The 16,359-nt window shown below is 36.8% G+C and overlaps 3 protein-coding genes across 6 annotated transcripts; 2 read left to right on the top strand and 1 right to left on the bottom strand.

Moving 5' to 3' along the window:
- Nucleotides 1–450: 450 nt before the first annotated feature.
- On the bottom strand, nucleotides 451–3,645 carry LOC124639358 (myosin regulatory light chain sqh). 2 transcript variants are annotated; one of them, XM_047176686.1, is made up of 4 exons: nucleotides 3,496–3,645; nucleotides 2,876–3,073; nucleotides 2,451–2,589; nucleotides 451–1,642 (listed from the first exon to the last, which is right to left on the bottom strand). In XM_047176686.1, exons 2-4 carry the CDS (start codon nucleotides 3,063–3,065, stop codon nucleotides 1,447–1,449), a joined length of 525 nt encoding a protein of 174 aa, XP_047032642.1. In that variant the 5' UTR covers nucleotides 3,066–3,073; nucleotides 3,496–3,645; the 3' UTR covers nucleotides 451–1,446. The 2 variants fall into 2 exon arrangements, with proteins under 2 accessions (XP_047032642.1, XP_047032643.1); XM_047176687.1 differs by lacking the exon at nucleotides 3,496–3,645 and adding an exon at nucleotides 3,186–3,341.
- A 400-nt stretch (nucleotides 3,646–4,045) lies between these two features.
- Nucleotides 4,046–5,700, top strand: LOC124639388 (dnaJ homolog subfamily C member 30, mitochondrial). The gene is made up of 5 exons (XM_047176726.1): nucleotides 4,046–4,206; nucleotides 4,293–4,484; nucleotides 4,621–4,708; nucleotides 5,010–5,157; nucleotides 5,245–5,700. Exons 2-5 carry the CDS (start codon nucleotides 4,293–4,295, stop codon nucleotides 5,474–5,476), a joined length of 660 nt encoding a protein of 219 aa, XP_047032682.1. The 5' UTR covers nucleotides 4,046–4,206; the 3' UTR covers nucleotides 5,477–5,700.
- Nucleotides 5,701–6,208: 508 nt separating this feature from the next.
- LOC124639387 (arginine/serine-rich coiled-coil protein 2) lies at nucleotides 6,209–15,401 on the top strand. Of its 3 annotated transcripts, none has more exons than XM_047176723.1 (10): nucleotides 6,209–6,463; nucleotides 6,625–6,702; nucleotides 8,550–8,637; nucleotides 9,233–9,395; nucleotides 10,196–10,369; nucleotides 10,857–10,946; nucleotides 11,601–11,758; nucleotides 12,074–12,216; nucleotides 13,907–14,051; nucleotides 14,393–15,401. In XM_047176723.1, exons 1-10 carry the CDS (start codon nucleotides 6,392–6,394, stop codon nucleotides 14,545–14,547), a joined length of 1,266 nt encoding a protein of 421 aa, XP_047032679.1. In that variant the 5' UTR covers nucleotides 6,209–6,391; the 3' UTR covers nucleotides 14,548–15,401. The 3 variants fall into 3 exon arrangements, with proteins under 3 accessions (XP_047032679.1, XP_047032681.1, XP_047032680.1); XM_047176725.1 differs by having other exon boundaries at nucleotides 6,612–6,702; XM_047176724.1 differs by lacking the exon at nucleotides 6,625–6,702.
- The last annotated feature ends 958 nt before the right edge of the window (nucleotides 15,402–16,359 follow it).

The following is a 16,359-nucleotide window of genomic DNA, read 5'->3' as shown; positions in this document are numbered from 1 at the left end:
AGAACCAACCTCTCGAGTATGAGGGCGCGGGTTCGATTCCAGGTCAGGCAAGTACCAATGCAACTTTTCTAAGTTTGTATGTACTTTCTAAGTATATCTTAGACACCAATGACTGTGTTTCGGATGGCACGTTAAACTGTAGGTCCCGGCTGTCATTGAACATCCTTGGCAGTCGTTACGGGTAGTCAGAAGCCAGTAAGTCTGACACCAGTCTAACCAAGGGGTATCGGGTTGCCCGGGTAACTGGGTTGAGGAGGTCAGATAGGCAGTCGCTTCTTGTAAAGCACTGGTACTCAGCTGAATCCGGTTAGACTGGAAGCCGACCCCAACATAGTTTGGGAAAAAGGCTCGGAGGATGATGATGTACTTGTTACTATTGAGTTCAGGTGCATGACAATTACCACTGATGTGCAGTCTACCGTACTTGGGATTTAAAGTAAAACCATAAAGCAAGATATAAAATTTATAATGTAAATAAATGAAAACAAATACATACATACATGATTACACAACTTATACACACATTATGTTAATACTATAAGTTAATTTTATTGAAACCTAAATCTATAAAATTCATAATTTAAAAACAAATTGCAGTGTCATTTTAACTTAAAAAGACTTCATTTTTGAAAGGATTGTTAGTATCTAATTCGAGGAATGATTAATTAATACTTGGCCAATTGGAAGAATTTAAATCAATTGGCAACACTGACTATCAAAAGGACTGGCAGAATATTTATGTAGCAAATCATTTGTCAAGGCATGTCCTTTTATTTTTCGTTGTTCTTGGTTATTTTAAACACAAACAATACATGAGACAATAAAAACATTGAATAAATGCCAGCATGGAATTATATTGCACCCAAGAGCCTGCTTTGTATTTAATACATCATTCACTTACATGAACCAATATTTAAATACACAGATAACAAAAATAACAGTGTTGCCAGTAATACTTGCAATTTAATTTTATTAACTAATTTCCGTATACATGGATACATAAGAAAAAAAACTCAAGCCAAACTTAAACTTAGAATGGTCCAATAATATGGAATTACAAATTTAATTTCAAAATGCGAAATGGAAATGCAAAATTCGTAAGAACTAGGGTATATTTAGCACCTCAGTATCTTTAAGAGATTATTCTGAAATCCATATGAATCTAACTTAAAATTCTACTGATTTTATCTTACCAATTTCTTAGTTTGGCAATAATATAATTATGTAATAAAATGGCGATTTTAAGGCGGGTGTCGAACCTACGTTAGAGAACATGAAATATTGTCTTTCATTAGCCAAAATTTCTCAAACAGCTTACTTGAAGCAAATCAATGAGAAATGTAGTACAAGTCATTAAGTACAAAACTCTACACTATTCTGTTATTCCAATAGGTGCTACATGATTATGAACCTCTAATGTACTCTGACCCACCTTAGTTTTGAGACCTACTGTTCGTCTTTATCCTTGGCGCCATGTTTGAGGATGCGGGTGAACTCCACATAGTCGAAGAGGCCATCACGGATGGGTGCCTCGCGCAGCATTTCGTCTACGTCATCGTCGGTGAACCTGTCACCCATAGTGGTTAGCAGCTCACGGAGACGTTCCTCGTTTATCACGCCTTGGTTCTCTTCGTCAAAGCATCTGGCGACGAAATTATCGAAATTAGTGACAGAATTTTGTGTAATTTAGATTAGTAGCATAAGTCTCTAAGTACCCATAGCTCATACAAGCTCTGCGTATTTTGAGACTAGATTACATTGTGTGATAGTCTGATGTGAGGAATATTGATTAAGCATTACACTACCTTAAAGGACAATGTTGTTGTTTACTTAGAGTAAACAACATGACTTTAGAATGAAAAATAATATTGTGAAGGTGAACTCAAAAGTTTAAATATAAAATGCATTCAGGTTGAGTGACTCAATGCGTGTAACTCAAATATTGAGAAAGATACCTTTACCCAGAAGTGAAAGTAACAGATTGTAAACATAATACCATGGTGAGTCATTGCAAAAATACAAATATTAGACCTACATATATTGTGCTGACAATTCTACTAAAAGATAGATATGAAATGATGTAAATACTTCAATGTTTATATATTTTCTATAGATATGGTTGTTACATGGCAAGCTAACCATTGTTATCTTTTCAACAATGGGGACAAAAATGCATACATTATAAATATGGCATAGTATAGCACGGTTTGAAGTAGTTTACTAACTTCATAGACAACATTTTTTTAACTTATAACAAAATAAATTCCATATTATAAAATTATGTTATTATTCTGTTACATGTAATGTTTTAAAACTAAATTATGATTCTAAGAGAATTCCTTTATGAATGAACAAAATTCAAATAACAACAAACAGAGTGACTTTCATATTGATAACTTCCATAAAGAAAGGTTAGTACCCCCAAAACAAAGGATAAGGAAAAAACATACCCAAATGCATTCTTGATGACATCCTCAGGGTCGGTGCCCTGCAGACGCTCACCGAAGAGGGTGAGGAACATTGTGAAGTTAATGGGGCCGGGGGCCTCGTTCATCATGCCTTCCAAGTAATCTTCTGTTGGGTTCTTACCTAGAATTATTCAAGGAAAAATTTACTGAAACTGTTTTACTGTGGTACTGTTGTATGAGAACAGTGGACTTTTTGGTACAGATCATAGTTGTTTATTGTTAAGACTAATAACCAGTCTTACCAAGGTGGTATCGGGTTGCTCGGGTAACTGGATTGAGGAGGTCCGATAGGCAGTAGCTCCATGTAAAACACTAGTACTAAGCTGGATCTAGTTAAGACTGGAAGCTTACTTTAATGAAGTTGGGAAAAGGATAGGCAAATGATAGTTGTATATTTTTACACTCACCAAGAGAGGCCAACATATCATGCAGGTCATCTTTATCCACAAAGCCGTCTCTGTTCTGGTCAATCATGTTGAAAGCCTCCTTGAACTCCGCAATCTGGGCTTGGTCGAACATAGCGAACACATTGGAGGTGGCACGCTGGGCGCGCTTCTTGTTCGTGCCGCGGCGGCCAGCAGTCTTGCGGGACGACATCGTGATATCTAAAAATAATAATGAGTCCGTTAATAATCATTTAGAGAAAAAGCAGATGGCAAACTACCTGGAAACTAGGCTTATTTACACAAAATGAATTAAACGCCCAATATGCTATACCTATTTAGTAAACTTCCTTTAACAGCGTTGATAAGCCAAGTAATGAAACGGTCGACTGCTAACACTACACCAAAGAAGAGTTTAAAAATATAATTTTAATGAAGTTGAGGTGTCACTCAACTTATCGTCAAGTTTGTGCGCTAACGAGCAAATGACTCACTGCCAAAACCACCTTCCAGTATGTATAACGTATTTTATCTAGGGCACACGATGTCATAAACACCAAGGACTGCCTTAAATGGTCATAGTTTTCCATCTGCTCGAAAATAGGCAATTAAAAAAGCTACTCTAAACTTTAAATATAACTTACCTATATTTTTTAGATAAAACACAACAAGAAACAACAATTCGTGACAGAAATAAAGCGAATTTATGTCGCTAAACGCTTTATTTTACTCGGTGACTAATTTTTTTGACGTCAGTGGGGTGTTTTCTAAAACTTGGGTTTGAAATTTATAGTAAAGTATGGTACAGGTATCCGGAACCTAAATACAACGTTTTCTTTCAGAGAAGTTGTTTATAAGTGGTCCAGACAATATATAAACAATACATATTATTAATCTGAGGTATATTAAATCTATTAATGTACAATTTAGAGAGCAAACAATATTTATTTATTTATTATCAAAAAAAATACCATCAGTAGTAGATTTCGAACGCATATTACAAGTTGCCAGTTGCTAAAATACCTTATTGTTTTAAAATAATAAAAATTAACTAACAAATGTAATGATAATGGTTCACCTATTATGTGTTGAATTTAATGTGTGTGAATTTTAACTAATATAGATTTCTAAAACATTCAGACACATATTCTTTTTTCCAAATATTATATAATTTTTCCATTAATTGTCTGACTGACATTGCAATTGATTGTCACTGACTCTGATGGAAAGATTTTTATTGTCAAAATGTCAAAAATAGTTCCGAAAATTTAATTCATACTGTATATTTTAAATCATTTACATTCATTTTTTAAAGCAATTGAGCGCATTCCAAATATACAAGTCAGGTTAAACAAGTAAGTAAATAAATATTGCAAAATAAAAATAATTTATGTTTTTCAGCAATCTTTCAAAATGACGTATTTGTTATGGTATCTTTTAGATGCTCTGCTACAATAATTCGACGAAGCTAGTGTCTGGCGTGATACGGACACTAAGCACATCCTCATCCCGATGGAGCACTAGCAGTGCTAACCACTATGATGTACTCGGTATCACTCCCAAAGCAACACAAGGCGACATCAAATCTGCGTATTACAAATTGTCAAAAATGTACCATCCAGATATATCTAGCGTAAGTTCTCATTGAAACAGGTAAAGCTTAATAAAACTTAGATTATGGATCCTTTTGTTAACCCCTTGTTGGTTTCAAAAATGTTCTATTTAGATGGTTTCTTTGGTCATGTATTTATTGCCAACTGCTTTTGCAGGATGAAACTTCAGCCAAAAAATTTAGAGCAATTTCTGAAGCATATGAGGTGTTAGGAAACATAAAATTAAAAAAGATGTATGACAAAGGTATTGTGCTAGTTTTATTTGTTATACTTTCAATAACAGCTGAAATAATACACTGTTTTGCTTATGGAAATAGAAACATAATTATGTAATTTTATTTACAATTTGGCAACCTTGATTATTACTCAATGAAATATGACACAATGTTGCTTCACTTTAAGATATGGAATTAAAAATGACTTAACTGCTAGCAAAGTAACAAATTAATTTACTTGTAAGTTATGATTTTATATTCACCAATATGAATTTTCATAGCATAATGTTAAAAAAAAATACTTGTTTCATTTGAGTAAAAAAATTGTAGGTCTTCTTGGAGGGAGGATGCCCAGGGTGGAATATGAGCCAGAGCCCGAGCCCACAGATCCCACACTGAAGTTCTACAAGTCTCGAGGTCAACGCAGAGCTGTGCCCACCATGGACGGCAGACAACCTATTTATGACTTTGATTCTTGGTAACTACCTCATGGAACAATAAAATGCCTAAACAGGCAATGATGTAAGGGGCAGTAAAATAATACATGACAACTGTTTTTTTTTAGGGCTAAGAACCACTATGGAACTTTGTTTGAGAAGAGAAAGTATGAAAAGGAATTTCTTAAGAAGAAACGTGCAAAAGATATGGATATTGATATATCAAATAGACAAGAAGCTTTTCTCTATTTTTTAGTTGGAATGGCAAGTCTGTTTCTGTTTTTTGTTTCTCAAGGGACTACTGACTATGACTTAGACAAAACTAGCGTAAATAATAAAGATTTAAAATCAACTGAATGAATATAATACTGTGTTGTCATTAGTTTGGCAGCTGCTGTATTTTCTTAGTAAATTCACTGTTAGTAAAATTGTTTGTAGAATTATGTTAGTAAAATCTATTTCATTCAGATATACATATTTTTTTCATAATGTCTTGTATATATTGTATATAAATAATTTATGAAAACCATGGTAGATTGTAGAATAATGTGATGCTCTAATAAAAATGTTGAACTACAATCAAACATACCTTATTTTATTTTTGCCTTTTCATTTCTGCAGAAGTGCAAAGGAGTATTATCAAGATTTCCTTTTATTTTGACTCTGTAAGGCCCTAGAAATGATTATGGAATACAGGATAAAAACTCGCTTAAAGTCATTGCTTGCATTAGATTTCCCCCTGTTTGTTTTATACCAAAGATTACTAAACTTATTTTATAACCCCCTAGTTTTCGCTCGCAGTTTCCCGTAGCCGGATGGTGACAAAAACTATGTCCTTTTCCCGGGTCTAAGCTATCTCCCCTTTAATTTTCAGCTTATACGGTACAGCCGTTCTTGAGTTATAGAAAGCGTAACTAACACGACTTTTTTTAATACATGACCTTCTCAAACTACTAAATTGCATGTTTTGTACATTTTACTCTTTTATTTGGTGAATGCTTTGCCTGGTTCGCTATTTGTAGAAAGTGAAGATACCTATTTCTTTAGCCAAACATTTGTTGTCTATGGCAATTCCGCAGATGGTATACTCTGTGGTCGATCAATGTCAAATAAATTGACATTATTTTTTTCATGTGTTGGAAGTGCTCTACTGCTATTTTTTCCACTGCTGTATTAATATAAAGCATAATATTGCTCTCAGATTACATTTTTATGTGTTTATCCTTGGACATTAAAGTCTGATATCAAATTTTGCAAAATAACACAGAAATAGTCATGGATTGCCTTGTTGGTTACGGTAGCGAAGATGAGAATGAATCGGAGCGCTATGGAAGCCAACAATCATCGGTAAGTTTTGTGGCGTCCTTGATAATTTTGCACATAATGTAACATCTTTTAACTGTTTGCTTCAATCGAGTGACTTATCGTACTTATGTTTTAATGCATTTTTTACGAGAATCATGGATATTAATCTGCGTTCTCTGCTTGACAATAGAATGATATTATAGGTGGGTGCGGGTGGCGCTGGAGTCCGCCGCAGAGACGACGACACCAACTACGATGACGTCAACATGGACATGAGCGAGGTAATTGTCGACTATACTCGTCTACTACAGCACATATGCCAATATAGTGAGAGCCCAGTCAGCTTCACTAGTCACTGACTCCAGGGCTTAGTGCTACTCACTGCTATCACTTTCCTTGTATATGTGATGAAGCTAAACTATAGATATATTGATAACTAAGTAGTATATTCTTCATTTATATTCAGGCTTCAGGCCGCTATCCTTCACAGCATTCAAAAATAATCTCAAATTCTCGTATTTGTAACTAAATGTTATCATAATAGAGTAATACATAAAATAGAGTCAAACAAAAAAGAAACTTTGCATTATGCTGTTTTCAACGATGATATTAACACTTTTATTATTTTATATGTTACCCATTTGTAAATTGACACAAAACAAAAGTCAAATACCCCTTGAGTACGTGCCGAGGCTTCAAGATGACCGACCCGAGTCCGTGCACACTGCGACCCTTTAACTTCAGGCTCACGTGAGTACATAGCTATAAGATAATGCAAAATACTTGCCATCATAATTAACTCATTTTCACAGTTTTGTTTATGATTAAACAAAAATTTGTCAATCTGTGACCAATCTGTTTAAAAACGATTTTTTTAAGAAACAAGAAGCATTAAAATCATGATGTAAATTTTTGTAATAAAATATTATGTAAATGATTTTTATCTATTTTCCTCTGAATTCTTTCTCTTTATTTGTAATTTTTCTTGCTGTCCTAACATTATTTTGTGAGGATGTGGCTCTTCTTATTTTGATTGAATGAAAGTCATGATGACTTTCCTTCATTCCCAATCCTTTGGTAACAATATCACTAGCTTATATCTAATCTTATCTGCACAACTTATTTTTGTAATAGTTACATTGTGAAGTTAAAACAAAACAAGTCTTGTTTATACTTAGAATAGCATAACCATAAGAATAAATCAAACAATAGATTATCTGAGCAATAGAATAATAGTGAAGGTTGATAACAATCAATTTTAAATGCAGAAGCAGTAAAAATCAAACAAATGTGCAACTACCATGATTGGCTGTTGCCAAGTTTGAAGAAATGTATATCATAATGTATAGTTGCTGCCATGACAACATTCTAATAATCTTTGGGTACTATTCAAGCAGTTATTAGTGCATCAGTTAATAACTTCTATCAGGATATCAGCACCTTATATTTTACATAAGATTACGTACAGGACAATGTGTTATTGCTTATATTATTAACCAAATTTTCCCCAGAAGGCAGCAGAAACTACTGAAAACTACATGGTATAAAGACTCTTTACAAACTTTTTGGATGTTTTTGGTTAAAGTATAATATGACTTTAATGATGCAGTCTTCAACAACAGAGTGTTGAATGACTATTAAAATACAATACTTTTATTTTATTAATGTCCATGAAGATCTTAATTTTCTGTGTTGATTTGTCAAAGCCTAGAAAGCCTTGTTAAATCTCTGGATTTGCCAAGTGAACTGTAATAGAGTACAAAATAAGGCCTTACAATATTAAATTCAGTAAACATCATTATTGGATTTGTGGCTCGAAAAGTGCAAAATACAAGGAAATATTACTTAAACTTCAAAACACCATAATGCATATGTAATAAATTTCCTTATCACTTGCAATGAAAATAAAATTACCAACGTCATTGAAATACACAACGAAAACAATGCGATTTCTGATTGTTTTAAATTGAAAACAAGTACAATTTTAACATAGAAAAAAAATTGAACATTTTCAGCCTGAATTTTTTTAATACAACAAAAATATATATACAGAGTTACATAAAAAAGAGGCGACTACGTAAGTTTTTGTGAATGTTAGCATGCTTATGTGTTGTGTTTCTTGTCGCAGGACTCCCAGGACGCTGAATCGGAGCCCGAGCTGCCGCAAGCGGAGCCTACGCCCCCGCTGCAGTCTTCCAGAGATGAACGCAGATCTAGTATGTGCATTTTTATATTATACATTATGGCCTATTCAAACCTAAGCGATATTCGCTGCCGCTGTGGGTAGAGGTACATACCGCGCGGGTTTCGCTCAGGTATTTAGTACCAAGTACCGCGGCTAGAGCGACCTGAGCGATATTCACTGCCGCTGTGGGTAGAAGTACATACCGCGCGGGAGCAGCGGTATGCATCCCGAACATGAACAGTAATATTATCGCATACTCACTGGGTTTTCTCTGCCGCAGGTGGTAGCGAATACCTCTTAGGTCTGAACAGTAATATTACCGCATACCCACAGGGTTTACTCTGCCGCAGACGGTAGCGAATACCGCTTAGGTCTGAATAGGCCTTTACTTTAAGGACATATTAAAAAAAAACTATTTATCGAATTCGATTCTTTTCTTGAATTCAGAATTTACCATGAGCGTTAACATTGCGGTAGATAAAGATTATGGAGATTTTATTGCAGTCAGTTATAAGTTAGAGTTCTCATATTTTGTCCAACATTATGCTTATCATAAATGTCTTTTATATGCATCCTTGTACCTGCCATACTTCAGAAGCAGAATATAATATTTTTAATATTCCCAGATGACAGTCGTGAACGTGATCGCGACCGTGACCGCGGCGATCGCAGTGACCGCGGCGACCGCGAGTTGGACCGGCGTGACAGACGTCGCGAGTCGCCCGCCCGCGCCCGCAGCGATAGGGACCGCTCCGATAGGCGGTCACCGCGCAGGGATGATAGATACAGGTAATAATGGCCTCCACGGCCGATTTCAACCACGGCGGCTGTTCTCTTTTTTTAAGGAGATCAGCCAGCTGCGCAGGACATATTATAGTGCACGAGCATTTGCGCAGACACAGGTGCACTCCCTATTCCTTCACTCTCATAACCCGATGGGACGGCAATCCGACACGACCGGAAAGAGATCAGGCGTAGGACCGACATTTACGTGCTCTCCGATGCACGGGTGAATCAATCACCAACTTCCAGACTACGGGTTGCTTTGTGAAAGTTCAAGAAAATCCACAAAGCGTTTTCGGCCCGTCCCGGGAATCGAACCCGAGACCTCGAGAACAGCAGCCGCGCTTGCGACTACTAGACCAACGAGGCAGATATACATATATAACATATAGTTAAACAGGTATATACCGTATAGACGAATTTCTTCCCGAAATAAACACATCAGATATAAATTTTATGTGCAAACCTCAGCGGGTCAGCAGGAATCTCTCAAATTTTAACTATCCTTCCACTATTGTGATAAGGTTGAAAATCTATAGAAATAATTCGATACATTGAGGGAAGTTTATGTGCTGTCTGAACTATGTTTCATAGCACAATGTAATCCAGTAGATATAAACTTACTTAAAAGGCATTGTTTCTCTATTCAAACTGTTTTTGAAGTCATTCAGAGTTAGCTTACTTGCAAAAAAGATATACGCACTAAATATCCAACGCTTTGTATGAAAAATAATCTTACAGTCATTTCTTATATGTTATTTTAGAAACTAGACTCAAGGCAGATTTCCAATTCCTTCGCCCAATAGATCCGACCGTGACCGGGGCCGCGCTCACGAAGGCGTTCGTCGCGGTCTCCTGGGCGACCGACCTGATGACCGCGAGAAGATGCCCGCGCTGATGGACCTCAAGCCGTTCAGTGGAGACGGCCCACCTCCCGGAGACAGGAGATCGCATGACGCCAGAGATGCTGTTTCTCCTAGGTACGGTATACATAATGATATCGCCTTAAATTGGTATATAGATACTAGCTTCCTCCTCCTTCCTGCTTTGCCAGAGCCTCTGCACGAACCCGGATAAAAAGTAGCCTGTAGCCTTCCTCCATAAATGTGCTATCTAACACAGAATTTTTCAAATCAGACCAGTAGTCCCTGAGATTAGCGCGTTCAAGCAAACAAACAAACTCTTCACCTTTATAATATTAGTATAAATTTAGTGACAGAAACATGGCAAGAAATAGAAATGAATAAAAAAGTTCACGTATGGTTGTGTCAAATAGACCCAGATCAGCCATTCAGGATTATAACAGCTAGTTCTTATTGAACAATACATTATTATGATATCCTTTTACTCCGTTTGCATAGGCACTTAACTAAAGGTAAACAGTCTTGATAGGATTTTCCCGTGCATTTTGATTGAGGGAACTTGTTTTTGCATACATATGTATAAAATGGTTATAAATGTCTACAGATTCGTAGACCGGGAGCGTCGCGATAAGGAGAGGGACAGAGAACGCGAACGTGATCGCGACCGCCATGGCAGACGATCAGAGGAGAGGAGGTAAGCATTGTTCATATACAAATACATTACAGTTTCATTTCTTTTACGTATAAAAATCATCATACAAACATCTGAATATATTCCGAATATTCCTGGGAACTTAGTTAAAAAGAGTATTGTTTAATTCAGTGTTATTGTCTGATAAAGATTATGATTATAGTTCGGCCATTCAGAGAATGCGTTCCTGACACGTCGCGATTGAACTGACGACGTAATAACATTCATTGATTATTGATATAATAATGTTGTTTTAATGCTCCTCAATTGTTAAAACGGTAAACAACCAGCAAAAATATTTTTATCGTAACTGCAACGCCATTGCAAAGTTACGTCGTCAGTTCAATCGCGACGTGTCAGGAACGCATTCTCTGAATGGCCGAACTATAAAATGCTTAAAGCGTATGAAAATATTTAACCTATGACATTTAAGGAGTCAGAATCGTGCAATGTGTATTTGATCTTATGGACTAAAATAACATAGTGAACCTAAAGCAAAAAAATATCATCATGTGCCTAGTCTTAGTCTTTTCCCACGTTTGAGATCGTCTTTCAGTATAGCTGAAAACCAGTATTTGATATTGAGCTACCTACTTCATATCTGACCTCTGAGTTTTTTTTGAAAAAAAAATCTAATATATATTCGGATTGCCTTAGTGGCAGATCATCAAGCCACCGCCACGATGGGCGGTCCCGGTCGCGGTCGCGCTCGCGCGGGGCGCCGCACTCCGAGCGCCGCGCGGAGCCGCCCGCAGGGGACTACAGGCCCTCGTCTTACAAGGTCAATAAGAAGCTCGAGGTTATGGAGAAGATGGGTAAGCAATACAGTTTATTCTATTATATTTTTTTGGTGGGAAATCACCCAATGTCATTTGAGAAGGAACCCGAACGCCTCGTTAGTTCTAGTAACATATCGTTTCTTCTTGTACGAAGGCGCCTGATCTACCTTCCGTATGGCTTCTCAGCTCATCTTTCCTTCCTCCGTGTTTACCGTTATAGCTTAATGATGCAACTCACATTTATTGAAAGTCCATTCTGCTGAAATGTAGGTAAAAGTTAAGAGGTACCGAGACATGGTAAAATGAACACATACATAACTACATTATTCATATGTTAATACTTTTCTACAGGACTTCAAATCAAGACTCCGGACGGTTCGATGGCAACGGCTCAGCAGCTACGCGCGGCGGCCTGCGAGGTGCCGGCTCAAGGCTCACATCTACCCTCGTATTACAACCCCACTGCTGTCAATGCTAACAAGATTATGGACCAGGTATGTTGTAGGAATAACACTTTAATTATGTACAGTTTTCAATGTGCTTTGTTCTCATGTTTTTTCTCCAACCATCAATAGGAAAGTAAACATGTTTCGCCACAAGAGTCTATAGTGTATATGTTACCGTAAGATTACAAACATCGTTAGATTACAATCTATCTCGAGAGATTGCAAACTGTCGAATTATTGTGAACCGTAACATCTGATTGCAATTTAACGCATTATTTTTCGCTATATTATAATCTATCGATGAGAAATTGTCAACTGTCCGAAAGCTCTCTCTGATTGGTCAGTCTTTTTGTAAGATCGACCAATCACGACCAGCCGTTCTGTTCCCATGGAGTTCCCGTAGAGTTAGGAATGAAATAGAGGTGTCAGTTAAATAAAATAAATGCTCTTCAAAAATTCTTCAAGTATTAAATTTATATAAAAATAACTCTTATAAAAATACAGTTAGGTATTTTGTCTTCAAATACAAACTAATATTTAAAAATAAAATAAAAGGGGTGCTAATTAAACAGGCTTCTTTTTAATATCATTATTCGCCCCCAAAAATGTATGTTGCCTTCTAAATTACTAAGTCAGCCACAATTAATAAAGCGTCGAGCATCTAAATAATACTATCTTAGCCACGAGTTATCTTCCACTCTAAATACAACTCAGCATGGTGGTTATTTTTTTGCATCTTAATTTGTAGCATGCATTCTAACAGTAAACTTCTTAAATACTATTAAATGACATCATAAAAATATTTATTTACCTTATAATTTTTTTACTCGTACCTACTGAGTTTTTTGTTTAAAATATAACACATCCCATATTAATTGACCCAGCATGGAAGTAAGCATGCAACATGCAGCAAGCATAACTTCTGTCACGGCTCCGGCGCTGCGGGGCTCCGGCGGTCCCATGCGAGCTTATCGTCGCAGATGGTTTTCACGCTCACCACGCTGAAACTACCTGCGCCTCAGCTCGCAGGCCGCCTCGCCCCTCCGCGCCTACGCGGTTTTGAATTGCACTCTAGGGGTAGGGCAGACAAGACTACGTGGAGTCGGTTTTGCAGCGATTCGTTTTCGTCACTAACTTCAATTTTTAATACAATTTTTAATTGTGTGTAATTTGAGTCTTAAAAATTAAGTACAATTTTTGATTTTATAAAAAATTAAACCGTCACTTATTTTTGCACGTCAAAGAGCTGTGACACCGGGAGTAGCAAAGAACATTGTCTTTTTTGACGTTCTACCAATCAGCGCGCAAGATGCATTCCGTTCTACGCCAGTTGACAATTTGACCGCTCTACATCGCTCTCGATCTTACAAAAAGACTGACCAATCAGGGAGAGCTTTCGGACAGTTGACAATTTGACAATTTCTCATCGATAGATTATAATATAGCGAAAAATAATGCGTTAAATTGCAATCAGATGTTACGGTTTACAATAATTCGACAGTTTACAATCTCTCGAGATAGATTGTAATCTAACGATGTTTGTAATCTTACGGTGACATATACATTACAAAGATGATTCTTACTTATTACAATAGACTCCAGAATGCATCATAAAACACCTTATCTGATCTCTTAAAGTTTGCTTCTCCCTTTCTATTTACGACTTTGCCATCAAATCACGTCATTTATTTTACATTTACCCACATGTAAAAGATGCTAAAACCGTGAATATTTGCAGGTACAAAAGCGCAAATTGCTGTGGTCCAACAAGAATAAGTCGGAAGCTGAGGAGGCGGCCAAGTGGAGCGGCACGCGGTTCGCGCAGGACTCCGACGGCAAACAGGTCTCCAAGTTCATGAGACTTATGGGAATCAAGGAACCAGGTAAATTATCAAGAATACTTGTAAAATTTATTTATATAGCACAGTTTATATACCTAATGTAACATCATCTGCCTAGATCTCGCCCAATAATGCAAATCAGTATGAGTGGAAGTTTCGTTCCTTTCGTATACCTACATAATTGACCAAAGTAAATTTTATGCTACAACTTGTCTCTGTGCCGTGAGCCACTGCTTTGAAGTGGGACGTCATCTTGTAGACACTAAACATGATAATAAAATCATAATTTTGAGAAGTTCTAAAACTTGCCAAAAGTATGTCTTTTCTATACATCCAAAAATGATCCAAGATGGTATAATTCATTAAACATTAATTATCTACAGCTGCCGTCAAGAACGAGACACCAGAGAAAGCAGTAGACCCCATCAAGAAACAAGAAGAGCTCTTCCAAGCGATGCAGGCACAGTACGAAGTCGCCCGGGCCACCACACATACCATGCGCGGCGTCGGGCTTGGCTTCCAGCGAGGACAGTACTAGTACTAGTGCAGTGAAGTGTTACCCTTGTGACGTCATGAACTGAGGACAGGCAGGCAGTGTGTGAAGAATACTCAGAAACCGCTGACACACCACCGGTTGACAGACAAACGGTCTACTAATAGCCGTTCCCAATATTCAATCTATCTATTCATTTGCTTACTACGAATTTGACATTACAAACCTAAAGATAGAAAGAGTGTTGGGTACGGCTGTAAGTTGAGATCGTTAGAATATATATTACTGCCATCGATACTCGCCTTGCCTTTATTGCATTATTTAGAAAGCTCAACAGTAAATGTTGAACGCAATTGATCTTATGAATGTTTAATACATGAGGAATCAGTAATACGGATGTATGCTATAGATATGATAGCTTGTAATAAGTATTTTAGGTTCTGGATTGCACTAGCTAGTCTAGACTGACTACTGCAAGTAGTTAAGCTGAATATACAAGTTTGTAGGTCCTATACTCCATGTAACAGTGGGATGGGATCAATAGATGGTAGCCAATATTGGAACTTGGAATGCCTAAATCATTATCATATTTTTACCATAGCTTTAACACTAACATAAACGGTAAATTATGCATATAAAAGAAAACAAAATGTCCATAAAATAATTATAGAGCAATCTGGCATTGAAATTATATACATAGATAAATGAATTGAAAATTGTAAATAGCCATGACATGGTATCGTGAGTAAGCTGTCTCAAATTGTTATTCATACTTGTAAAGAGTATTAAGCGGCGAAATAAAACTATATTTTCAAAGTAATTTTGAATGTGCGTCACGCAATACTGCGTGGGCTGTGTGCGTGGGGAATTATAAATAAAATGTGGAGTTCTATAGCTTCTACCGATAATTTAAATTTTGTACAAGTAGTTTTGTTACAAATAATGACGTGGCCAAAGCTGTATTTTTGAAAAAAGGTTCTGACCAAAAAGAATCTGCTAGTAAGTCACAAGCTAAGCAATTCATGGTAAACACAAGTCAATTAATACAATGTTATCAAGAGTTACACTCAAGGGCCGGTTCAGTTATTCTGTGGCTATAGAACTCTCAAACCTTAGTTAAGTTCTAGTTTTACTGCTATGTGTGATATAATGTTATTCAATTAACTAGTTATGATGGAAATAATAATCACTGCGTGGTAATGTAGATCAAGATCTGAGTGCCACCATACATTACTTATTTTTTCTTACTAATAAAATATGTTGACGTATTCATTTGTACTAACATAAAATTTGCAGATAGGTTTTATTAGTGAGAAAATAAGTGTTATCTGGCGGCATTCGGATCTCTCTTATAGTTATCCATTGAGATCTTCCTCTATGTTCCTAGGTTTTATTCAAATAGTTCGCATATAAGTAGACTAGTGTTCCTTTTTTGTAGTTTTGTCCATGCATCATCCTCCGAGCCTTTTCCCAATCATGTTGGGGTCGGCTTCCAGTCTAACCGGATTCAGCTGAGTACCAGTGCTTTACAAGAAGCGACTGCCTATCTGACCTCCTCAACCCAGTTACCCGGGCAACCCGATACCCCTTGGTTAGACTGGTGTCAGACTTACTGGCTTCTGACTACCCGTAACGACTGCCAAGGATGTTCAATGACAGCCGGGACCTACAGTTTAACGTGCCATCCGAAACACAGTCATTGGTGTCTAAGATATACTTAGAAAGTACATACAAACTTAGAAAAGTTGCATTGGTACTTGCCTGACCTGGAATCGAAACCGCGCCCTCATACTCGAGAGGTTGGTTCTTTGCCCACTAGGCCACCACGACTTCTAGTTCTAGTTTTAGTTAGTTCTA

This window comes from Helicoverpa zea, chromosome 19 (genome assembly GCF_022581195.2).
Source record: "Helicoverpa zea isolate HzStark_Cry1AcR chromosome 19, ilHelZeax1.1, whole genome shotgun sequence".
Lineage (NCBI taxonomy): Eukaryota > Metazoa > Arthropoda > Insecta > Lepidoptera > Noctuidae > Helicoverpa > Helicoverpa zea.
The sequence above is the reverse complement of the archived record's forward strand: the minus strand, read 5'-3'. Positions and strand labels throughout refer to the sequence as shown.